This window comes from Poecile atricapillus, chromosome 1, assembly GCF_030490865.1.
Source record: "Poecile atricapillus isolate bPoeAtr1 chromosome 1, bPoeAtr1.hap1, whole genome shotgun sequence".
In the NCBI taxonomy this organism is placed as follows: domain Eukaryota; kingdom Metazoa; phylum Chordata; class Aves; order Passeriformes; family Paridae; genus Poecile; species Poecile atricapillus.
Window position 1 is genome coordinate 87,420,718 of NC_081249.1, and position 25,214 is coordinate 87,445,931.

The 25,214-nt window shown below is 39.1% G+C and overlaps 1 protein-coding gene across 6 annotated transcripts in view; it reads left to right on the forward strand.

Annotated features, from left to right (window-relative positions):
* Positions 1-25,214, forward strand: part of TSPAN9 (tetraspanin 9) — a 167,920-nt gene that overhangs the window by 63,032 nt on the left and 79,674 nt on the right. For 4 of the 6 annotated variants that reach the window (XM_058843992.1, XM_058843983.1, XM_058843964.1 and 1 more), the window contains one exon: positions 12,867-12,946. The exons of 1 other annotated variant lie outside the window; for it this stretch is intronic. In XM_058843992.1, the coding sequence (XP_058699975.1) occupies positions 12,884-12,946 (63 nt within the window). In that variant the 5' untranslated portion in view covers positions 12,867-12,883. Of the gene's footprint in view, positions 1-11,992; positions 12,947-25,214 lie in introns of those variants that run through there. One more of the 6 variants, XM_058843956.1, reaches the window with a different exon arrangement.

The window sequence follows — 25,214 nt, forward strand, 5'->3', positions numbered from 1 at the left end:
TCTGAGAAGGAATCTGGTTGACAGAACTTTGTACAGTCTACCATGTCAGGCCTTCAGTAGACTGAGGGTTTTCTTTTCAGTGCTTGAGAGTGCAGGACACTGTAGAAATCTGTTTCGGATTATTTGGCTTCTGAGCATTTGTTCTTTATATTAAAATAAAAATAACTGGATCCTTAATATGAAGGAGGCTTAAAATGCATGAAGATAGTTTTTGATAGACACTTTGAAGGCTCTAGTGCCTGGGAACAATTCGTTAGGGAACAATTTTTAGGGAAGAATTCATTATTCCCCACTCCCTGCTTCCTGCCTACAGTTTGGTATTGATGTAGTCTTTGAGGCTCAGATATCAGCGACATTTGACAGAGACAAACACAGCAGATGGAATAGGTAGGGACAAAAAGAGAGATACCTGTATAAATGGAGCTGAAAGTGCTATGGAACAGCTATAGACACTCTTTGGGAGGCATCGAACTTTGAAATGATCAAGAACTTTCTTAGTGTTTTTTTCTTTCAGCATAATACAGAAGCCTGGCATCTGCACAGGACAGGTGCAAAGTATCATTCTGCTTGCAAAAATATTACCTGTAAGGAGTAACTGCACCTTGCAACTAATCAGCTCTGTTCCCTTTGTACGTTCAGACATCCATAACTCCTGATTCTGTTGATTAAGGTTTCGTTGCTTTTTGTTTCCTTTCAACCTCATTTCCAGTGGTAGACCTCTCAGGGAGCGAGAAGAAATTTTTTCGTCTCTTTTTTTAAATTTAATGTATTACAGTTTCCAAAACTTTGTTTTCAGAGTACAGGGCAGAAAGATTCAAGTTGATTTAAAAGAAAAAATCACAGGGAACTGAGATTACTTAATTTAGCAATCCTTGGAATGCAAAAAACATGGGATTTCAGAGTGCAGTTCATGCACTCAGGTTTGGTTGGAATCTTGTGTATTTCAAGTACCATGTTTCTTCTGGAAGTGACAAACCTAGAGAATCTTATCATGATTGTATCTGCCAAATTACTTTGCTTCAGCTTGTAGAAGGGAGTAACCCCATTACTGATAAATGTTTAATATAACAGCTTCCATGCTGTTGGAATGGAAACACTAAGTATTATACAAGACAGGCCTGTAATAAAACCATTGACACAGAAGTAGGGGAGGAGAGAGGAGTGAGGTATGGTCAATTTAGAAAAGTTGTGTTTCAGGTATGGGATGAGATGATGAGTTCATAAAACTCTTCTGAAAACTGTCTGGGTGACTTGAGAGAATTCCTGTTACTTCTGAGTAAATGTTTGGCTGGGAAGGGAGAAGTGCAACCTAAGAAATGAGTATATGAGAAAAATAACACAGGAGGGGAGAGCCCATCAGCTGGATAACATCCAGGGAATTTTTCATTTTGGGGGCATTGATGTCCACACCTGCATCTGTTTTATAGACATGGGGATTGTAGAGTTAAAACTACAAAAGCAAACAAAACATTACCAGTGGATTACATTATTGCAGATTTACTATTAGCTTTCTCTCCTGAAGGGAGGAAGTCTGGGTAGCCTTTTCAGTAAATTAGTTTAGATTTGAAATTACTCTGGACTTGGACATTTAAGAGAGAAGAGAGAAAACTCATATGCATATTCTTGCTACGGGCATCAAATTTGACTCCTGCAAGACATATTTGTACCCAAACTATCACTGTCTACCCTTACATGATACTGCATTTTGCAAGCCTTTAGCTTCATTCATGGTGTTTAAAACCCCATCTGGATGCACACCATTTGCTAAGCATTTATGGCCATGTATTTTTGATAGATTCCTCTGAACCAGTCTGCAGAGCAGAGCGTGAAACATCATGTTGGTTGTTTCTGAAATAAAATGCCAGCATCCCAGTTAATTTGTAAATGCAAAATATCTGCCTGTGATGAATTTATGAAGTGCAGCTTCTAAAGGCAAATTGATATTTCATACAATAGCTATTGCATACTTGTGACACACCAAAGTAGATCAGAGCAGATTGAATGACACAAATAGTTACCCCTACAAAAGACACCTTTTTTTTCCCCCCTGCCTTTCAGATGCCTCTAAGAGGAATTTTTGGAATGTTCTTAGTTTCTGACTGCTGATCAAGGGTATCTATCTTGGTTTTCTTATCTCTGAGAGACACTGATGGTACAATTAAACTTTTTCAAAATGAAGTGAATGTGGGCTTGGCTTTTGGGAAAGAGTCAAACATGCTTGCATCCATTCTTTACACTCCCTATTGGGCTCTGAATGCCTGGTATTGCAGCTAGCACACAGCATTCTCTTCCAAGTGTAAATGAGTCCTCCATAATGCAGATAAGGTCATAAAAAAGATATTTTCCCATTATGCTTCTGCCTTTACAAAAGCTTGTTAATGAATATAATGTAAAAAGTTAAGTAGCTCCTACTGTAAGTCAGGGAATTGAACTGCTGGATAGCTTTTTGTGACTTGACAGGCAGGGTCATGTCAAACTGCTTTTTTCCCCCTTTTCCTTTTCTCCTTTGTCATTTTAAATCTCTCACACCCTTGTAACAAGAGCTGACACCAATCACAAAGCTCATGAACAGCAGCACTGTTACATAAACCTGCCGGATTATAGTAAGAGGGTTACCTTGTTTTCATTATTACACCCTTTCTTGTATCTCATGCAGAATAGATGAGAGCCATTTAGCCTCGTTCTTGTGAGATGAGTAGGGTGGCTAAAATATCTGCCTCCTCTCGGGGTTTAAATCTGACTCTGTTGTTGGCAAAGCAAAAAGCATTAATTGCATGATTGCTACGTTACAGCCACATCCTATTTTAAATGTTGAAGTTGACCACATCCTACAGTGTTACCACACAATGTGCTAGAAACTTTTTTGTGAAGATAAATGAGCTTTATTGCAAGGGCAGATGCAGATGGTCAAATACAATTATTTTTATAAATTTAAAGACTTTCAAGACAGAAAAGAGTCAGTGGACTTTGCTCAGGCCAGGTGTTATGGAAGTTTGCTGTAAGCCGTAGAAATGAATCCAGCCCAGATCAGCATGGAATGTGTCTGTTCTGCAGTGCTTTGATCAGAACTTGAGTAGTGCTGCTAATGGCAGTGAAGTTATGTTCCAGTTACCTTGAATTACTAAAAAACTCTTTCTTATGAATTCAGAAACATCTGCCTTCACAGATAAAAGGGGGTATGTGCTGGGAATTGTTAGGCAATGTAGCTTGGTGTCACAGTTGATAGACTGTGGTCAGGGAGGGCCAGGAGTAGGCTGAGGACTGAATGGCTGTAGAGACTAGACCTCACCCTTGTTTCCAGACATTTCTGCCCAGAGTCACTCTGGGGCCCCAGCAGAGGGGATCCTGTGACTTGAAGTCAGCCCTCTCTGATGTCAACTTTATCTGTGAGTCCACTGGCTCTGGGCAGGTACTTAATTCATTTGGTGGTGTGACTCTTCTCTGAAAGCTGTGCCTCTTTTACCAGAAGGTGGGACCTGGGGTTAGGTTTTGCTCAGAAATGCTGCTGGAAAACAGCTTTTTGATAATCACAGATGTGTGAGGTGATGACGCTCCAGTAAGGCATTCAGTCTGCCACTTCCAGTGAGTCTTAGGTTGGAGGCTGGGGCTGGTGATGAGTAGCTGCCCATTGAAGACATCTGGGTCTCTGCCAGCTCTGACACAGTGGTTTTAAATGTCCCCATTCATGGAATGGCACCTGTTTGTGTTTAAGTGCCAAAAAAAGGAATATTTTAGCAATGAAGGAATTCATTCAATTGTGAAAGGAATGTGCTTAGAACTGTTCCTTCATGGCATAACTGAGCAGGTTTCAGAGATGTGTGCTGCCTTTCAAAAAGGAATGCTTACATCACTCTCGTGGTTCTTTCTTCACACGGAGCCATTTGTAGGAGGGTTTTTTCAATTTGTTGGTTTTTAAGTTTAATAGTTCTGCTAATACATAGACACCAGCTGTCAGTTAATTCAAAACAGCAGACTGCTGGTGAAAGACAGCCTCTTTGGAACAGATGTTAGAGAAAATCCACCTGATTTTGTTCAAGAGACTTGTACGTGTTGGACACAGTTAGAACAGTTACTGTATTAATGAAATCCTGCTGCACCATCCAAGAGGAGGAAGGGATATCATCTCTCATGATTGGCAAAAACCTTTGGTTGTTTGGTAGCTTTCTTTAATCTGTAGTCAATATAGGAGATGTAAAAGCCTAAACTGTCATTTAAAGTGGGAGTGGAAGAGAAACACTCAGATCATGTACTTTACCTCCGCAAAAAATAGGTGTTAAATAAGAAGAACCCTTCTCACTTCCTCGCCCCTGCTTTCTTTTTTTGGTTGGTAATTTTTAAAGCATGGTTTTGGAGATCTGATTTGTTTCCTGATATGTTTCCTCACACAGTGGTGTCGGTGATGTGATGCTAGCTTCCTGCCTCTGCTCAGCTGGTCCCTTGATCTTATTTTCTCTATATGTGAAGTAAAAAACATTTCCCTGCATACACTTTTTTTTTTTTTTTTTTTTGGTGTGTACTGGATGGAGACAGCATTTTGTATCACACATTAATGTATGACCAAGAGTTGATTTGGCTTATGTCAGCATCTTTACAAGGAATCCCTCTCTTGAGGGTGGTCTTCCTGGTCTTCATTTACAAGGAATCAGTATTAGACTCATGTCAAAGTAGTGAGAAAACTCCCTTGCCTCCTACAGGTAAGACACAAATTTAAACTACGGTGGTTTTTCCTATTAAGCTCTGAAAAGTTCAACCTTTTCAGAGCCAAATTTTGAATCTGAAATTGAAAAGCAGAATGGGGATGATGGAAAAATGTCTGTTGAATCTGAGTAACTTCACTTTCATAAAGATAAGGTGTTGATAGAAACAGAATTGATTAAATTTATTTTGAATCTGAACATTAACTCCTGTCTTTTAAAAAGAAGGTCTTTTCATCGTCAGATTGGGAAAGGTTGTGGAAACATAGCTCAATTAGAAAGAAGCTCTAAGATGGTTAACTGAAATTATTAGGGAGTCAGAGAGTTTTCAGTAACTCTTTTTTTCAGGACATGCTGAAAAGTGCTTAGTTTAATGAAGGACAATTACATAGGATATTGTAGAGGATTACAAACTAACGAATTATGGGATGAGGATGAATATCCAGACAGAGCGTAGAGCTGGAAAGCTTAATAATGATAGTGAATAGGAGGAAGATGCTGGCTTTTTTTAACATAATGCATTTCTGTGGAACTCACTGCCCTAAAATATTGAGGCTAAGTTCTCAGCAGAATTTAAGGATTAGCTGTTGATGGAGATGAAAAAATGTATTCATTGTTATGGAAGATGAGATAAACACCCTGTAATTAAAAGGGATACAGATTCTTAAGCTGAAAGTCATAAACAGACTGTTCCAAAACATCTGTTAAGCTCTGCTGCCTGGTAGGATAGGCCTATCTGCTTGGGCACATGCTGTTCTCTTTGCCCTCATACTTCCTATTTTCTCTCACGTCCTAGAGGGAGAATTGGTAAGGTAGTTTTGGGACTTCAGGGAAAAAAAGAAGTGTTTGTTTGTTTGTTGTTATTGTTTTTGTTTGTTTGTTTTCCAGAGCCAGCTGTTATGTCTGGTTTTTTGTTTGGATATTAGACTGTGGTATGGGTTGACTTGCTCTCCATATGTACACTGCCTAGCCCAAGAAGACTGATTTCCAGGTTTCTCAGAAACAAACAATAAATAGACTCCCTGAATTTTAGTTCTTAAAGGTAAAACTAACAATGGTTAATTGTATTCTAACATAATATTTGCAGTGCTTCTTTCAGATGTAGCCTATTTCATGATGTTTATGAAGTGAAAACCAAACCCCAAAAGATCCCTGTATATAGTGCAAATGTTTTGATTTAAAAGCTTAAATGTTGATAGCAGGATTTCCATTTTCTGTTCTGTTTTTCTGTCACTTTGGAAACTCAGACATTCTTTGTGCTCAGTCTGAAGGCTCCTGAGGTACAACTGGTGTGAAGGTGTGACATAATCAAAATTTCTTAGCTTTTGGACCTCATATTGCACTTTAATCTGCATGTCCCACATCTCCTGTGCATTAGCATATCACCTCATCATCTGCAATTAACCACAGTGGGTTAAAGTTCCTGACATGATTTACAGCTAATTCCTCTATACAATTTGGAGGCAGAATCTCATTCTGTCTCTGGTGTGAAATCCTAAATGAAAAGTCTCAGCCACATGTGCATTGTTAGCAGTAAATGATTTTTAGTGGAAATCCCAGGGACCAAATGATGCAGAATGTTTGGCACAGTGGAAAATCTTACAACAGGATCTTATTTTCTTGGTCATCCATCCAGTGACCACACCATATTGGAAAGATAAACTTGTCTCACTGGTATATGTTAGTACAAACTAGTAAGTATTAATTTAGACCATTCAAAGAGATTTTACCTCTTTTTTTACCTCTTTACCCTGGGGAGGCAAGGAGTGTTACTCATCAGAGGCAGCCACGAGCTGCTGTGCTCTTGTTTTTGTCATAGAAACAGATTAATTAGTTTCCTTTCCAGTAACAATGTCAAAAAGTATAATTTCTCTTGGTGAATTCAGGACTAATGGAGGTGGGTGTTGGATTGAAGTGCCTAGACACTCAATTCCTGTATCTCTAAGAAAAGATTCTTTACGCACAGATCTCAAACTCTGTGCCTCCTCTGGGGTGCTCCTTCACACAGTTCCTGCATCCTGGAGTGCTGTCCCACTCCTGTCTCTCTGCAAGGCCTCCTTTTTCTTCAGCCATGGTAGTGCTAGGTAGAGTCTTAGAACATGGAGTTCAGCCTCCAAAAATCCATCTGAGCATCCTGATTTTCTTTCCAGCTTATGCTGTATGCATATTTACCTATCCCAGATCCTTTTACCTGGCCTCTGGAGCTGGCTTTCTTCTGCAGGAGGAATTGAGGCTCAGGCGATGCCTTTTGGATGTTTTTGGTTGTGCTAGAAGGTGAAGAGAGAAGGGCATGAGGTTGTTGTCTCTCACAAAATATTGGGATTGTTTGCTGGCCAGATCACAGGCACTAGCTGTGAGTAAACCTGTTTCTTAATGAATCCAGTCTCTCCCTCCATCAGCTGTCTGTCCACTAAGCACCAAAGGAAATGGTGGTTTTCTGACCATAAGAGAATGCAAGTAGGGAAACCAAGTGTGCATTCCACTCTTCTCTGAACACTTGCTAGTGATTCTTTTGTATCAAACAAGCTGTTCGTATAGGCTCTAAATAATGTGTGAAGCTGTGATCAGAGATTGGAGGCTCCAAAACTGAAGTTACAGTAGTTCTGTGTGGAAGATGAAAGTGTCTCAAAGGTTAAATATGGCTTGGGCTATTTAATTCTGAAAAACACAGGCAGATTTCAAAACTTGTCTACCACACAAAGTTGTCATTGAAATCTACCTTGTTTTTGTCCAAACCCATGATCAGCAGAATACCTTGGATTTACAACATTCAAGCTGGAGCTTGGAAGGCCCCAGGATGTGCATTACAACTGTCAGAGCATCCAGATTTTTGGTCATAAATTCTGCAGCCTTAGGAGATCCGAGGACTCCAGGCATTTTAACTTGCTGGAGTCTGTGAATTTTTGGCATGGAACCAAGAGCATGGAAGACCTGAAACCCCATGGTTTTGTCTCTCATGTGATCCTAATTTCAGTTATTTTCTTTTGGACATCCTTTTCCCTTTAAGCTTATTCCAAAATCAGTGTTGGTTTCTTTTTGGTTTTTTTTTTTTTTTTTGTTTGTTTGTTTGTTTGTTTTTAATCTGAGCTTTCAGCTGTATGCAACTGTATGTCAGTTTTAAGATACTATTTTCAACTCTTGTTCCTTACCTCCTTTTCATGGACTTCCAAGATTCAGAGCAGTGACTGGAAAGATGTAGTCACTGAATTTATACTCAGCAATCTCTGTTCTTTGCCTATCTAATGTACCTGGAGGAAGGCTTGTGAAATTGAATTCCTGGTCAATATAATTAGAAAGAAAAGACTGAATTTAAGAACCATATCCTTTGAACACTCGATAGCATATGCATTTGTACACCTCTCTGCAGGGCTCAGAATTGTTCTGAAGTCATGTGGCAGGGTTACTAAAACTTGTGATTCCAAAAATAATTAATTTGAGAATGGTGCAGTGGTTGGTGAGCTAGCTGAGGACATGAGAGGCACAGGTTTGGTTTGCTCCTCTGCCAGCAGTTTCCTATTCATCCTCAGCAAACATCTTGGTCCTTGAGTTCTCCGTATTTAAAGTAGGGACAGTAGCATTATCCTACCTAATAGAAATTGCAAGATAAAATATATAATAAGGTGAGAAATGGCTTGTGCTCCCTGGTGACTGGAGTTTTTGTTTTTTATTTTTTAAAAAGCCCTAGAGTTTCATATTTCATTTTCAGGAATCAAGGGAGGCACAGCAAAAGTTTAAGATATTTTTGCTCAGCCTTCAGTATTTTTTCCTGTTCTTGCCTGTTGTAGTCCCTCTCCCTTTCACTGTGTCAGCAAGCTCACTGAAGGGGAATGTCAAGTAGAATTGATTTGAAACTTCTAAAAGGGGGAAAAGAAGTTAGTTTTTTTCTATATTACTGATATATCTTTTATATCTCTATTATGTATTTTAAAATCTGTGTTTATAAATATGTTTATAAACTTGGCCAGCTTTTGCTGTTTGCAGCATGATTCCATGAGCCAGTTGTGCAAAAACAGTGGAGGAGGGCAGAAACAAAGAGAGAGGTTCAGGAGCACTGTAGCTGGGTGTAATGGCACTGAAGTTCTGGTGAGATTAAACTACAGGATGGGAAAAAAGATTAAATAATTTGTGAAATTCACTAAGAAATGAAGATGCTAGGATGTGTGCTTTGGGGACTATGGTGCACTGTTCCTAGGAGGGAAACAAACAAATCGGTTTCAGTAGGAGAGCCAGCCTATGTTTTTTTATCATATTACTAATACCCTTCCCTTCCATTTTTTGGCTACATCCATTGTGACATTGATTTCCATACCTGCTATCTGAAAGTGGCCTAAATTTTTACCCTTAATATTTGGAAGAGCCATTTAAATGCAAGGGATTGATGTTTATTGCCTTGTCCCAGGCATATACACGTGGGACTGAAATTATTTTCTTGATGTGAAGGCATCACTCAGCAACAAAATTCTGTGATTCAGTAATCAAACATTAATGAAGTACAGAGTGAGCTTTTGAATGTTTTTCATGCCCTGATTACTAAACAGAGGTAAGATCTGTCGTGAAGCAAAATGTGCTTGTCCTCATGCTGAGGTTGTGCTGTTGAGTAGGACCCTGAAAGGTGCTGTTGCCACACAGCAACACCTTGTGCTGAAGTCTCAGTCAGGCAGAGTTAAGTACAATGGCTGGTCAAAACACAGCTGGATGGACTGCTTACAGCTTTTTCACCATTTGTTTTTTCATCAAGTAAGCAGCCCTGTGTGGTTTATTAACGGAGCTACCTGAACACTGAGTTAGAGTTGCAGCTGCAGGAAGTGGCTTCTAATATATAAAGTTGTTCTGTGGCTGCAAATTCACGTGGCTGAAGGTTACTGAGGCTTGTAAAGTCTCCCTGGTGGCCATAGCATAACCATAAGAGAGTCATATGTTTTTTGCTACACAGCAGGAGGAGAGGCTGATCTGGAACGTGTTTTCCCCACTGCTGGTTGCTCAGGTCTGGATTTTTAAGCTGTCTGTTGGCTTTATGTGTGTCTTTGGTTGGGACTGTTCTGAAGTACAAATTGTGCTGTAGACCAGTCATGGAGATCTCTTAATACATTAGAGGTAATGGTGCAGTAAATGAGTATTTTGTAGTATTTGGAGGTAAAAATAGAAAACTGGAAAATTCCAATAACGTCTAATAATGAAAACTTGGGGAAAAAAGGTTGGAGGTATAGTTGTTTTGTTTGTTTTTTTTTTTAACCACCAGTAGAAAGTTTCCACTATTTACAAACTATTGGAGTATTAGTGAAAATTTTTTCTTATTACAGAGTATTATTTTAATTTTTTAACCTTGAGGAGCGTGGATTAATTATTTTTGTCATGTACTTTCAATGGGAAGGCAAATTGCATTAATTTTCACAAGTGCACAGCAATTTTTTTTTCTGTAGCTAGTCTAAGTCAGTGTAACTTTTATGGCAAATCGAAGGGTACAAAAACTAAAAAGCTAAAAATGCTTTAAAGTACTTGTGTGTTCTCAAAATTTTTTGGATGAGAGCTCAGTTTTGTATGACAAGTGAAAACCACTGAAAATATCTAGCAGCAGCATTGGTTTGCAGTGGTACAACTTTACACTTCCAGTAAGTGAATTTCAAACAAGAGTTTTTTCAGTCTTCTAAATCCATACTCAGACATTTGCCTTGTGTTTCAATGTGAGTTATTCTGCAGGCTCCAGTGTTTGAGGCAGGTTCCTGGCCTGCAAGTTGCTTCCATGTTTTTTGCTGAGAACATTGCTTCTTGATAGCTGCTTATGGTGAAGTTTGTATGTACACTGTAGACACGTATAGTAATTCCCATTCTACTTTGGTCAATGATAATTGATCTTTTTTTACTTGGGTGTTTTGTGTGTAACTTTTTCTGGTGTCACACACAGTGCTGAGCAGTACCCCTGCGGTCATCTTTCTGATGGACACATTTGATGCAGAGAGCTTTGAAATTACTTTTTAAAAGCAAACTGAACATAGTTGATAGGGGCTTGGACCTGTCTGTTGTTAAAATCCTATTTTAGGGCAGAAAAGGTGAGAGAGAGAGATTACATGTTGAAATACTGGGCATTTCGTGTACTTTATTGGTGGAGGGATCTTTCAGCGGAAAAAGCCTGTCAAGAAAGATACATCACTGTTTTAGGGTGTTGATTGTGATGTTGCATAAAAATTACAGAATCTTTAGAGGCTTTTGGCCATAGATTGAATAAATGTTATATTGTCTATTTTCAAAGATACTTGATACAACCATTCACAGTGCATTTTAATGAGCACGTGGAGAGTTCAGTTGAAAATTGCATAGAATTTTGCTTTTCCCGGTAGCTGTATTTCTTTCACAGCGGCCCCCTAATGTGGCTTCTTTCTTTACACAAAGGAAAGAATAACCTGCATTTTGGATCTGCTGCAGCACTTTGCACCATTGGTGCGCTGCTTTTGCGCTTAGGACCAAATGACAAATTTGGAAGTACGGGGAGTAGTGACCTGAAGTGTTTCTCCTCCTCCTCCTCCCCTCCAGGCACTGGCATGCATGTGCACAGGCACACGTGCACGGCGGTGCCCTCCCTGCTTCCCAGTCCTAGCGGGCGTGTTGCGCTCCTCTGTAGGAAAGAAATGTGGCATTTGGGTCAGTGTTTCTAGTTCACAGACGACCTGTGATGTAAGATGGCTTATTGCTGTACACAACAAGAATCTCTGATGTACTTGTTAAACAGCGTGTAAAGAGCTGCAGGCTCGGATCCCCTTACATTTCAGGAGTTTGAAGAATTGAATGATGACCTCGTAAGAGGCGGCAGCTCTGCTTTTCCGCTTCTGGTTAATCATATCACAGGTGATGGTGTCGCGTTCTGTGCATGTGCAGCTGAGATGTGTGCCTGGGCACTGTGTGCTGGGTGCTAGCCTATTCCCAGTGCTTGCCCCGTGGGACTTGTTTAAGCCAGAAAAAAATGTAAGTCACGGTTAACGAGCAGGGAGAGGTTAGCACCTGTCTGTCTAATCCATACTTTTCCCGTATTTTATCGCATCGAAGGAATATCGCTGCCTTACGGTTCTAGCGCGTAAACAGCTAAACAGTACTTGACATTTAAAGAGATTTTCTGTTGTGCACTTGTATAGTCAAGAGTAATTCTAATCCTATTAAAGATATTATGTCATGGAGGCGTGTCCTGGAGGAGAAGGCTTCTGCTAACTGGCCCGACGGAAAGCAGAGGGGAGGGGCGAGCAGGAGGGCGGATTTATTACTCGATAGTTAGGTCAGGGATTTCTGTGGGAAATGCCCAGTGGTTGCAGTTGCTGATGATTTCACGGCAACAGCAGTGAAACACAGAGTGCGCTCCGGTAGCTGGTTACTGAATGAGACACTGCAAATGGGTGGAAAGAAAAGAGCCAGCGTGTGAGAGAGAGAGTCAGAGAGACACAGAGAGGGAAGCTGAGAGCAGGGAAAGTGCTCCGGCTCGAGGAGAGTCTCCCAGGTGTACTGCAGAAGCTTTTTGGAAATGGATGCGAGGACCATCTGCTGCCTATAGATTAGAGGACTCTAGACTAGGGGTGCAGAGGAAGAGCTTATGGCTCTTTTTAATAAAAATCAAAGTTCTGCATAACTGATTCATCAAGATAAATCATGAGTGTGCTCTTGCAAGGGATATTAATGTATAAATCCCTGCTTCAGACAGACAGAGTACAGCCTACATTGCTATAAAAAAATAAACCCAGCAACAATGCAGTGAATAAATTCTGCAGTGATTATCTGATTTATGTACGAAGAAAAAGAGAAGCAAAACACAGACAGCTCGTAGCGCACTGTGGCATTTGCAAGGCACTGCATTTAATGCTGAGAGATGCTATACATTAAATCTGACAACTGTGAAAAGAGAGATCATGGAGAAGTCAAGTAGTGAGGATTCTTCAATTCACCGGAGTCCATCTTTGGATAGCAAAGACTCAGATTTTGCTAAACCTTCTACCTCAGGGAGGCAATTTGGTCGAGGTTTTACTGCAGGAGCTTTCTATGGTACAACTGGATCACGCACACAGAGCCACACTGGGGTCGGAACCGGGACCGGCGCTGGGACTGGAACTGGCGTAAAAAGTGAAAAATATACTGCACCCAAAGGCAGCAAATACGTGGTCTTTTACCTGGATCTATCCTTTGTTTTCCTTTTAGAATTTAAGAAGTGCAACATGGCAAGAGGCTGCCTGTGTTGTTTGAAATACATGATGTTCCTTTTCAATTTAATATTTTGGGTGAGTACTGCCTTTTCAGTTGCCTTCATCTGTTAGTGTATCCTGTACTGCTGCATTATGTGTATAGTGCATCTTTGAAGCAGTACAGTAAGTTCTCTCCTCCCCTCCCTCTCTCTCATACCTGCTTGGAATATTTTCAGTGTTAAACTTGTGTCTATTGGGAAATGCACATGCTTTCTGTATTTTTATTGCTACCTGGTTACTGTAGTTTGGCTTCTAATTGCTCAGACTTGCTTCTCTAATGTGCTTTGAACTGGGTTATTTAAGAAAGGGCAGAATTGTTGCCCTTTAAGGAAGACCAGAATTATTGTAGCATTAAAATCCTGCAGTGGCTGGATTGTTGCGTTCTGTTGTAATATATGTTTGGCAAAAAGCTGAAGGTTAATTTTTAAAGTATATTTTCATTGTCACCATAAATCTCATTTGCTTTGTGTAAACTTCATTTGACAAACTGCTTTTTCATTTGAAGGAAGTTCTGCTCCATTTCTCCAATTAAAAACAGTAAATCATGTATGTTCTGACCTCTTAAGGTCTCGGCATAAATGCAAAATGCCTGGAATGGTGAATTAATCTGGATTCAGTTTCAGCTGCAATTGTACACATTGGTGTGTGAAGTTGGAGACTTGCACTTGCTTCTCAGGGATCAAAATTGATTTTCCTCCATCAGCCAAGAGGCGTGAGGAGTTGTAACAATGAATGTTTCAGCCAGCGAGTTAAAAGTGTAATGGCTACTTTGAGCAAAGTGTTGTCACATACAAGGGAGAGAGGAAAAGTTAAGTCATCTGCCAGCTAAGCATCCTTCAGTACAGTGTTTTTAAGGAAATCACAGGCTAATTGAAATACTGAGTATTCATGTATATAACCCAATATGAAACGGCTTGCTTAGTTTGAAAGCAAAGGTCACTGCTTTCCTGGTGGTTACAAAGCTTGGGCACGTGAACAAAACTATTCATGGCTGTGATCCAGAAACATACAGTAAGCTTCATAAATAAATGAAAACAACATCCTGGGATTTATTTTGGAAAAAGGGGCATTAGCAGTCTAGTTCAAATAGTCTAGTTCAATGGTCTACAGATATCATTGTTCAAATTAGGAGCCTTACTAGCAGGTTCTCTGTTTATCTTGACCCACTTACTGAAATAACCTCTAAGAGCAAGAGTTAATGGGAGATTTGGTACACTGTTGAACCGCTCACGCAACAGTGAGCTTTTATCAGTAACAGACTGAAATCCTACTATTACTGAACTTGTGGGCATCTTACTGAAATGGAAAAATAGAACTGATCACTGAAGAACATCTCATCAAAGTTTACTTATGATTTTAATTTTTTTCTTTTTCTGTACACATACCCTACTAGAAAGTTGCCATAAGTATTTTTGGCATAAATAATTTTAAACACACCATATTTATATCAAACTGGCTATTTGACTCAATGCTGCATTACTTCGACACCTTGAAGTATTTTTTTTCCATATCTGTATGTGGTGACTAGTTTTAGAAAAGCTTTTATCTGGCCTCATTACTCATGTCCTCTGTGATCTGTTATGTAGGTGTCTCTTACTCCTCACCTTCTTAGATGCAACATCTTTCTTTGATTTTTTCTTCTTCCCAAGCAGCAATTTTCTTGACTCTGCATCAGACCTTCAGAGCCCATTTTTTCCATTCCTTGAACTTGCAAGAACATTTCAGACTTCATCTGTGTGCTCATCTCTGTCTGCTCAGCTCCCACTGGACTTTTATACAAACACTTTGCTGCTTAGGTTAAAACTAGCCTACCATCTGGAACAGTTCTCTGGTGTCCTGTTCTTCTTCAGCTCTTACTCTTACCTGTTAATCCCCTTCACGCTCTCCTTACCATGTCTTTTGTTGTGAGGCTTAAATCACTTTTCTTTCTGTTACTAAACTTTATCACCACATCTCTATCCAGTATTCTGAAGATGCATATTTTTTTTGGTGTGAACCATGCTATTCAGGATGAAAATAATTCTCTGGCCTGGTAAATATGAAAGGTTATTAAAAATTCTAAATGCAAGATATCGGGTACTTTTCAGAGTAGTTTACAATAGACATGTGATCCTTCAGCCTGGTTTAAATTGCTCAGAAGTCCCCCTTTCTTCACTGTAGCTGTCCTGTACTCAATTTTGCAAGCCAGAATGATGTTCCCATGCATTCTTCCAGTTTTGCTGTATTCTTCCTTTTTTTGGTTGGGTTATTTTATTGTTTGAGAGATTCAAATGAATAACATTATCCTTTGACTCATGGATATGCAACTAGAATGAAGCAAACTACACTACATGTGTTCTGTAGTTGGCTGCACCTAGCTTCATACCTGGAACCTCCACTAGTTCCACCATGACTGTCTGAGAGGTTGTGAATGTTTGGCTCTGTATGTGCTCCTTGCTGATGCTGTGCACCTGCAGCATCTCTCACTCCTGCTAGCCCAGCACTGGACTCCTCACACAGCTCTGCCAGCGCTCTTTGCTCCTGCCCTGCCCTGAAAGCACTCCCTGCTGTTTCAGTCCTATCTTTCTTCTTAACCTTCTTTTTCCATTCCCAGGTTTGCCTGTTCTCACTGATTCCTTCTGAATTTCTGTTAAGAAACCCAAGTCCAAAACTGTGAAGCTGTGGCCTGCTCTTGAGCAGTGACTATCATCTTTCATAATGCAAGGTGATTTATTTTTAAAAAGAGAAGCTTCATTTGTAAACATGAAATTTCCTGAACTGTAATTTAGAGCAGAATGAGGGTCCTGGTCTTCAGAGATGAGGAGACCACTTCCACACTCTTACCATATAAAATGGTGCTTATGAGATGCTTCCTCTGAAAATGAACACAGGAGGTGCCCTTTGGCATTCCAGCATGCTGGACATGATTGTCTGGAATGATTCTTAATGTTGGCTCAGAGGAGGGTGTTCTTCTGTAGGAAAAGAGGAACTTTTCTCCATCATTTCTTCTTGACGCAGAGAAATGGGGCCTAATCTGTGCCTCATGGGCCAGTGAGCTCTGCTACTCTTTCAGCCTTGCAGCTAACTCCTATAGATTTGACAACTAATTGTATGTGAATATTATAGATTACACACATTATTTTTACATAAAATATATTTTAGTTATTTTAATGCATATACATAGATACTTACACACACTTGCATGTTTTGAAGTGATGGAGAAGTGCAGTAGTCAGTGGATTCTCTCTGCACTTTGTAGCCAGCATGCTGTCACTGTGATAATTGCAACCAAGAGTTGGAGCAAAAATTCAGTGTCTGTGAATTTGACTCATGACAAGAAAATACAGCTTTTGAAAATTACTATCATGTGTATTAGTTAACCTGGAAGGATGACCTACGAGTTATACAAAGTAAATTTGTCTAAGTGAGGCCTAGCAGTAAGTTGGAACAGAAGGTGTTTCTCCACTGAATTACTGAGAGCTTCAGGTATTTCTCTGTGTCCCTCTGATTCTTAACAGTTGTTCATGGCCATCTGGCATTGCTTTCTTTCAGAGATTAGGAAAGTCTGAGCTGAGGGTTAAGGAAGCTTAAAGTATTTAATTGTGTGGCTAGGATGATGATTTACACTGAATTCATCCTAAGTGCATAATACGTTTTGCAAAGGGACTGGATGGACAACTACAAATGTTAATTGATTTAGTTTGCCTTCAAGAATATTTATGTGCAAACATGCAGAGATTGCAAAGTAGCTGATACTGCTGTGCAGAAGAAGTAAAGTATTGATTTTTGCTTCTACAGATGGCAGCTAAATTGTCAAGGAAGGTAATCACGAAATATAAACCTTAGGGTATATGTCTTTCTAAGGGAGATTTCACTTCATTGTTATAAGAGAAAAGGATTACAATAATTATTTTCACAAAATGTATCAGAAGATATTACTGGTTATAAAAAAGAAGTTCTATGAAACAAGATTAAAAAAAAAATCACTCATGAAATGAGAATATCATATGGTCTTAAAAGGGAAATATTGAAATGACTGACATAAGTTACTAAAAATTCACTAGGGAACTTTGCAAGCAGTCAATGATCATGGTTACGTTTTGTCTTGTTCTATTAATTTAACTTAGGCTAATGAGTCTGCATACATAATCATTCATAATCGACATCTTGGTAATTTTTACTATTGCTTAATTTTAATACAAAATGCATTTTACTAGGAGCTGTATGGCACGATTATTAAGTCTGATCTTATCTGTTTCAAGAAAATCCTTAATGGTATTTTTTTGTTAAAAATGTTTAATTTTAAGCTACTAAAAAAAATCTGGTAAGAATAATACCTGTGTATTAATGTTATAATTAAAAGCAGAAATTATAAGCAGAAGCTATAATTTATCTAATTTCAGTGGAGTCAAATATACAAATTCAGTTATTTAATATTTACTTTCAAAGTAAATTTTGTACTATCATTTTCCTTTTACTGAAACAGAAGTATAGAAGAGAAAAACATGGGCTGGAAACTTGCTAGTACAGCAGGAGCAGCAAAAAGTCAAATACAGCAAATTTTTCCCTGATGCTCTGTTGTTATAATAATGAATAAAGACTGTTGCTCCTGGAGAATATTTTTCTGCATTATTTGTGCAATTTAATGTTATAGCGGGAATAATTAATTTTTTTTTTTCTGTAGATTAAAACCAACGTTGTGCATTTATCAATGAGCATAAAGACAGTAGAACAGCAGCCATGCAGGTCACTTTAAAGTCTCAGATCATACTAAAAGAGAAGGGAGCATGTCCATTCTCTGGGTCTGGCTGCTGTCAGAACTCTTGGTACTGTAAAGCAGCTAAAAACTTTAGAATGGTTTCCATAAGGTAATCCATACTTATTTATGCCAAACTAGAATAAATTATATAGTGCACTGTTTAGTTTGAAGTACAAAGCTTTAATACCTAACTGAACCTATTGGACAGACAGTTAAATGTCCCTACAAATAACTGAAAATTAATCCCTGAGGTTTAAAAGGGGTGGACAGTTTGTCCCTTAAATCAGAACAAAATTGCTAACGACAAACAGCTTTGGAAAGGATACACATTAAATTTCTCTCTCTTTTGTTGCCCTCCCGCTGGCTGCATTATCTGATAGTCCCCATTTTCTTACACAGGGGATAATGACAAGGAGAGGCAGTGTGACTCTGGGATGCTTGTCTCTTGACATAATAGGGATATTTACTTCTGTTGTATTTTCACTCTAATGACATAAGTGTGGTGACAGTTCGGTGCAATCCTGTGAAAACAAGACTATCCAAAACCAACCAATCAACAAAAAGCAAACAGAAAAATCCCAGACAACCCCTCCTCCCACCCAAAAAAACCCCAAAACAACCCCATATCAAAAAGCCAACAAAACCCCAAGAGAAACCAGCAAGACAGTGAATTCTGAGAAAGCTAATGTTTTCAGTGACATTAGCAGGAGAATTTTTTTTTTTTTTTCTGATAGGGATTTGAAAAGCTGTGAAAAGATCCCAGCTATTAGTTTTAGTTTCCTCTCCAAATGGTATAGCACTGTTGGTGTCCCTATGGAAACATGCACCTCTGTGGGAGAGAACTATTAGATAAACGTTTTAGCATGACAGTGTTTTGACTGGGAGGAGAAGGAAAGGTAATATTGAGTTCAAACAGTGTGGTGTCCTAATGAATGTGAGGTAAATGAAGTCCATTTGTAACCAGCGTGATGACATTACAGGGTAATATTAAAACATTATTGGAGACCTGAGACTAGTTTTAATTTAAAATATTGAGGTTTGCTTGAGAGCTGAGTTACACTAGTTAATCTGGGTAGTGAGGGCCTCATACCTCGTTTTAGGGTCTAAGCTGTTTGAACTTGTAGGCAAGACATGAGATATGGCATTTTTTGCAGTGTTCTTCTCACTACTCTTTGCTAACACTATAATAACACTTTATTTAGGTTGTTTTGGAGGTTTTTTTAGGCGTGGGGGATTTAAAAATTATTTTGGTTTTCCTTCAATGTGGAAACATTTTAATTCTAGCTGTAGGTAGGTGTGAGAGCCATTTGTGTCTGTTATTTTGGATAAACAACGAGTTGATTCATCACTCAAGCAGACTTGTACACAACTGTTGTAATGTGGCCTGTTGGACAGTTTGTTCATTTGTACATGGGGAGGTTTATGGTCATTGAAGGTGAGAAGTACAGTAAGAATTTCAAGTCGGAAAACAAATTCCTCCCCTCCAGTTCTCCCTGCATCCTTGTACTCCCAGAGTTAAATCTTTCTTTAAAACATATGACTCAGGTTCTGTTCCTCATATCCTTTGAGGACATGAGGATGACATTAAACAAATCTGTGCATGACATTAAATAAATTTCTTCAGCCTTCTATGTTTCAACTCCCCTAACTGTAAAAATAAGAATGTATCAAGTTTCCATAAAGTGATGACTTATTCTCAATTTTGAATAAGGGTAATAACAGTGATATTTCCTGCTTAATTCTGCATTCCTAGACCCATTCAGTAAGCCACTTGGTAGGGCCTTGGTTAGCAGGGTCCCTTTTTGTCTGCTACTGCTACCCCCCCAGGTAAGTAGGTCTGCAAGAGGCCCATCCAAAGGGGTATAATCTTTCTTATGTGAGTAGAGGATGAGCTTGTAACTCCATTATCTGGCTGTCCAAGGAGGCATCTAATTTGTTTATTTAAACACTGCTGACACAGAAGGAGACCTGGGTAGAAAAAATGGGACGATGCATTCTAATTTATGCAAAATAAAGTGTAGTTTATTAGGGTTTTGCTGTACACATAGTTGGAATGTTCCTGGAGCCACAGATATTATGGAATACTGTAGGTCCTCTGTGTTTGTAATATGTAAAGTTTCCCAGCCCTTCAACAACTTATGAAAACTAAACAAAAGGAAGAATTCTGATGTTTATGTTGGGCTTTGCTTTAAATATCTTGCAGAAATAAATAAACCACACCTCCCAAACAAAGGGAAGGGACCTCATATGTCTGAAGGTGTGTTATTAGACAGTGAATGTTTGCTGAACCTATTGGTGACTTCTCACATAAAACTTAATAGTTTTAATACCACTTTATAGAAATGACTGCAGATACTGAACTGAAAGCCATTTCAGAACTTTCTGACACAAATTAGCTTTAAATCAACTCAGATCTCCATATAGCTCGGTCCCTTGCTGCTTAGGAGCAATTTAAATTGCTGAATTTATTCAGCAGAGATAATTGAACTTCCAGTTGTTTGGAAATTTGACTGGAATGATTGTTCTTTCCTGCTGCCTTTATTGAGCTGGGCCAAAGTTCACGTGGCTATCCAAACCTTCTTCATTTAACTACTGTATCCAGTACAGCAAGGATTGTGAATATTCATGGAATTTGCTGACAATTTGAATTTTAGAAATCATCTACAGCTCATCTTCAGTACTGTCTTTCAAAACTTGGCATCCTGGCCAGTAGCTTTATCCCTGCTCAGGTAATGCAGCCAGGGCTAGCTTCTCCACAGGGTTACAGAGCATCCAGTCACTCTGTTGTTTTCCTTAATCAAGCTGCAGCCAAGTCCCTATAGTCTTATTAAGCAGCCCAAACCCATCTTTAAGTGTTTGGGTCTGCAGTTAACATGCTGGGTCTCTTCTCTCTCATCCAGAAGCTCTATGTTGTCTAGGAACAGAGCTGATGACTACCCCTTGGAAAGGGATGGAAGCTGAAGCACAGGAAGACTAGTTTGCCATTTCTTTTATTTCTTTCTTTGCTTCCTTGTGTTTGCTATGTTTTTGTTGTTAAATATAGGAGATGAGAATTAACTTTTCAGAATCAAAATAATTAGTAGTGTTTAAAAATATTGTTTGTTTTAGTAGCGAAAGAACTCTGTACCCACGGAATATGTTGAATCTACTTGGTCCTCATTTCAAGCTCCTTTTGCTAATCTTGTCTTCTGACTCCTGAATGAAAACCCCTTGTTACTGTTTCTAACCAATGCAGCAGGGATAGTTTTGAAAATACATTAAACTAGTCTGTACATGTCTCTCTTCCCATATAAGAGTGGCAAATCATGAAGCATCAGAGACTGAATTTGTATCTTTTTTATTTCTATTGTGGATTTCCCCATACTTCTGTTTTATGTGCATTCTGGTACAATTTGTACTGCTGTAGGTAAAAATTATAGGTCTGCAGTAGAAAATTATCACATTATAGTTGATTCTTAAAAGTGTATGACATGTATTGAGAGTTGCTGCAAGGAATAAAAACCAGCAGAAACTGGTATGATAATCATCTGCTACAGAATTATTAATTTCTAACAATGTATTGAGCTGTGACTGGTACTTTTTTTTTTACTAAAATAAGCAGGATTTAATGTTTTTAAATTTTTTTATGATAAAGAAGACTGAGACAAGACAATAATGGGCTATGGATGAAGATAAGATTATGAACAGATGACTATAAGCTGTAGGGTTCAGCAGCTTAACAAATTACCAGTCATTAAGAGAGATGCATTAGTTGCTTGTGTGCACTTTTCTACCATGTTGTGGATGTGCTGCAAAGCATATTAACTTAAACCATGCAGTTTACTCTGCAGATAATATATGGAATGGTTAACAGTGGAAGCAGTTAACTGGGAGTAATTCCATCTTACATAGTTGTATCTCTGTACCACAGCGTACAATCACTGAGGCTAAAATGATGAAAAATTGAAACAGAGGGAAAATAATTTGCATTGTACTATTCAATCAAATTTCCCCAATTTGCTATCTTAGAGAATTGGAATTTACTAGAAGGGCTGCTTCTGAATCAGAGGTTTGTTCTTTTAGGCTTTTTTAATTGATGTATTAAGCACACTTTGTTTTAAATGGTGCTGCTGAATATTTGCATTTTGTTAGTCACTGTGTCACTGCTGAGAAGCATGGATTCTTCACAAGACTCCTTTCTTCTTCTGTATTGTCTTGGAGAGTTTCCAACTAGTTATGCCCTTAAGCAGGTAAGAGAGGTGTCTATGAATAGATTGTAATTCAGAAATGTAAACATCTCTTTTTGTCTTATTTCCTAGTAATTTTAGACTGAATTGATGGTTAAGAATCTTATGATCCTTTACTTCTGTGCCCATCCCCCACGTTTTACCTTTCATCAAGTTATTGCTGTGTTCCAAAGTTTCCCTTTTTCTATTGCAATGTCCTCTGGATGCTGAGACACAGTTAAATTAGAAAAAAATAAACTTCATGTTCTCAATTGCTCTTTCCTTAGAGTTTCAATTGCCCCATCTTCTCTGTTTTCACTGCTTTAAGGAATTGATATTACATCTGTTGCCTTAATCCCAGAGTGCCTTAGGACCACTTAATGTATTTATCCTCTTGACACCCTGGTAAGTATGGGCTGTGCTTTTATCCTCCTGATACAGAAAGCTGAGACACCAAAACAAAGAGAATGTCTGCATTATAGCACAGGGTAGAGGGCTGAGAGCCATTAGAGACCAGAACTAGCAAATTGTCAAAGTTTAACCCCAGACAGCAACTCAGTACCACACAGCTGCTTGCTCATTTCCCCACCCTTCTACCCCAGTGGGATGGGGAGGAGAATCATGAGAAAGGTAAGTGGGTTGAGGTAAAAGCAGTTTAATAATAGAAATAAAATATAGTATCAACAATAACTACAAAATTATAATTATAATTAAAAGGGAAATAACAATGAGAGAGATATAAATTCAATCCCCAAACCCCCAAGTGAGGTACAGTACACCCACTGACTGATGCCCAGCCCATCCCTGAGCAATGATTGATGGCTTCGGGCTGACTCCCTCCAGTTTAAGTACTGAGCATGACATTCTATTGCCTGGAATATCCCTTTGGCCAGTCCTGCCTACACTCTTTCCCAGCTTCTTCTGTATCTCCTCGCTGGCAGAGCATGAGACCCTGAAGATCCTTTACTCAAGGTAAGCGCTGCTCAGCAACAAGTGAGAGGCATTGGCACAGATTGCCCAGGGAAGCTGTGGATTCCTCATCCCTGGAGATGTTGAAGGCCAGGTTGGATGGGGCTTTGAGCAGCCTGGTTACCTGCCCATGGCATTGTGGTTGGAATTAGATGATCTTTAAGGTCCGTTCCAACCCAAGGCATTCTGTGATTCTGTCGTATCAATGTTATTCTTACACCAAATCCAGAACACAGCACTGTATCCCAGCCCAAACCAGGACAGAAGTCCACATGCAGCAGACTTCAGCATGGAGAGGTTTGTGTTGAGATGTGCATGGCAATGCCGACAAGCTCAGAATTCCTGCTGATCACTTCCCTCGAGCTTGGGTGTCTGCAGCAGTCCTGCTGCACTTTCATTGCCAGATTAGCTTGGGCAAAGACAGCTTATATCTGTCTGTATCCATGGTGTAGATGTGTCCTTCTAAGAGACTTGTACAAAGTTAAACTGAAATTGAATCTGGATCCCTGAAGTCCCTGGTAAGTGTCTTAAGAACCAACCATCTGTTATGTGCCATGTGGCTTGTGAGAGACTTCAGAGCCAAGCCACCTCGGAACTCCACATGCTTGTGCAGTGTTGTCTGCTGGCACAAAACTCCTACCAGGTTTAGGACTGGTACAGCTTCCTTTTATTTGGCTGTGTACTTCAGAGGTCTGGCATCGTGCCACTGACATCCAGAAGTACCTAAAGGAGTGGAAGTTTTCTCATGACACAACATAAACCCTAAACCTCCCCACCACCTGCAAAGTGTCGTGGAGTAAACTGGAGGTCTCTTCTTGAGATTGTCATCCAATGGATGCCAGACAAGGTGAAGACTTGGCTGTGGGATATCTCTCTTTATTGATTTCATTGTAATATTTTTTTATGTCTCCAAACCAGCAAATAAAGTATATTCCATAACTAATAAGTAACCCAGCATTGGATATAGCACTTACAGAAGGTAGAGTTGTTGCATGGCTAGCAGTAGGATTTCTTCCTACTTTCCATAGCCCCTCAAGCCATATGTTAGTCTTTTACTGCCTGAGCAATGTCTGTGCTAACAGCTTTTTCAGCATGTGGAATGTAGAGAGGACTCTCAGGTGGGATCTTTCATTGCACTCTCGGCATCTGGGAAGATGCTGGGATATCTCAGTGCAACATTGGTTTTGTGTCTTACAGGATGCAGTCTAAAATCCAGATTGCTGGAGTTAGATTTGCTCCTGGTTTGTTACTTTTGTTTTTGTTTAGGGTTTTTTTAAGTGTTATCTACTCTGTTAGTGGAATATGCCTGTGGAGGTGGCTATGATGTATAATCTTGGGGTGACAGAGCTATCTGTTGTTTTGGCAGGTTGGAATCCCATTTTCTTTGGAAATTTGAGTTTGTCTTTCTGCTTTTAGGTAGAAGTGGAACCTGATACTGTTGCTGGATTTTTTTTTTTCTTGTTTTGTCTCTTAGTGTGCTTGTCCATTTATAGCTTAATTGAAACAGATAATTGTTGTGCTTCATGATTTAGTAGGTATTAGTGGTAAGATTTGCCTTATTAGTGGTGGGATTTCTATGGTTCTGTTTTGAGTATTTAAATTCAAGATCCAAATAAACTGTAGTGGAGTTACAATTTAATACTGCTATGTTTGACTTCTGGTATATTGATTTATCTCCCATACATGAGGCTCAAGTCCAAAATTGGATATACTGGATCAGACCAAAAGTTAGTGTGTTTTGCCTCTTAAAGTATATGGTAAAAAATCCTTAATAGAGACTAAAGGAATTGAATGAATTCATGGAACTCCTTTCAGCCATTTATCCTAAATTCTCTGGCAGAAAGTCTACTTGTTTAATTATTCTGTGAAAGGGTATTTCCTTTAATGTCTTGTGCTTTCTAATTTCAATAGATGCTGAAAAACAGTGAGCCATCCTCCATTTGCCTTGTCATGACTATTTTAATTTTTATTTTATTACTGAAATGGAAAGAAAAATCAGAAAAAATCTAATTTAAAATTAGTTTATGGCAAAGTAGTATTTAGCAGTGCATATCGCATAACATATGTTTGGATCATGGAATCATAGAAAAAACTCTGGGATCATAGGAACCTTTAGAGAACATCTGGTCCAACCTTCTGCTGAAGGGAAATCCTTAGTTTTTGTTACCCAGGGCCCTGTCAAGCTCCATGCTGAGTATTTATAGCAAGAGAAATGCCACCATTTCTCTTGGTAATCTAATCCAATGTTTGTTTTCAATTAGTTCAGTTTGTTTTCAGTTTTTCTTACAGCCATGCCAAAATTTTCCGTGAAGCAACCTGCATTAATTTTTTTGTCTTGATGGAACAATGCAGGATGGTGTTCAGTTTCTTGAAGCTGGAGTGACCAAGCCTG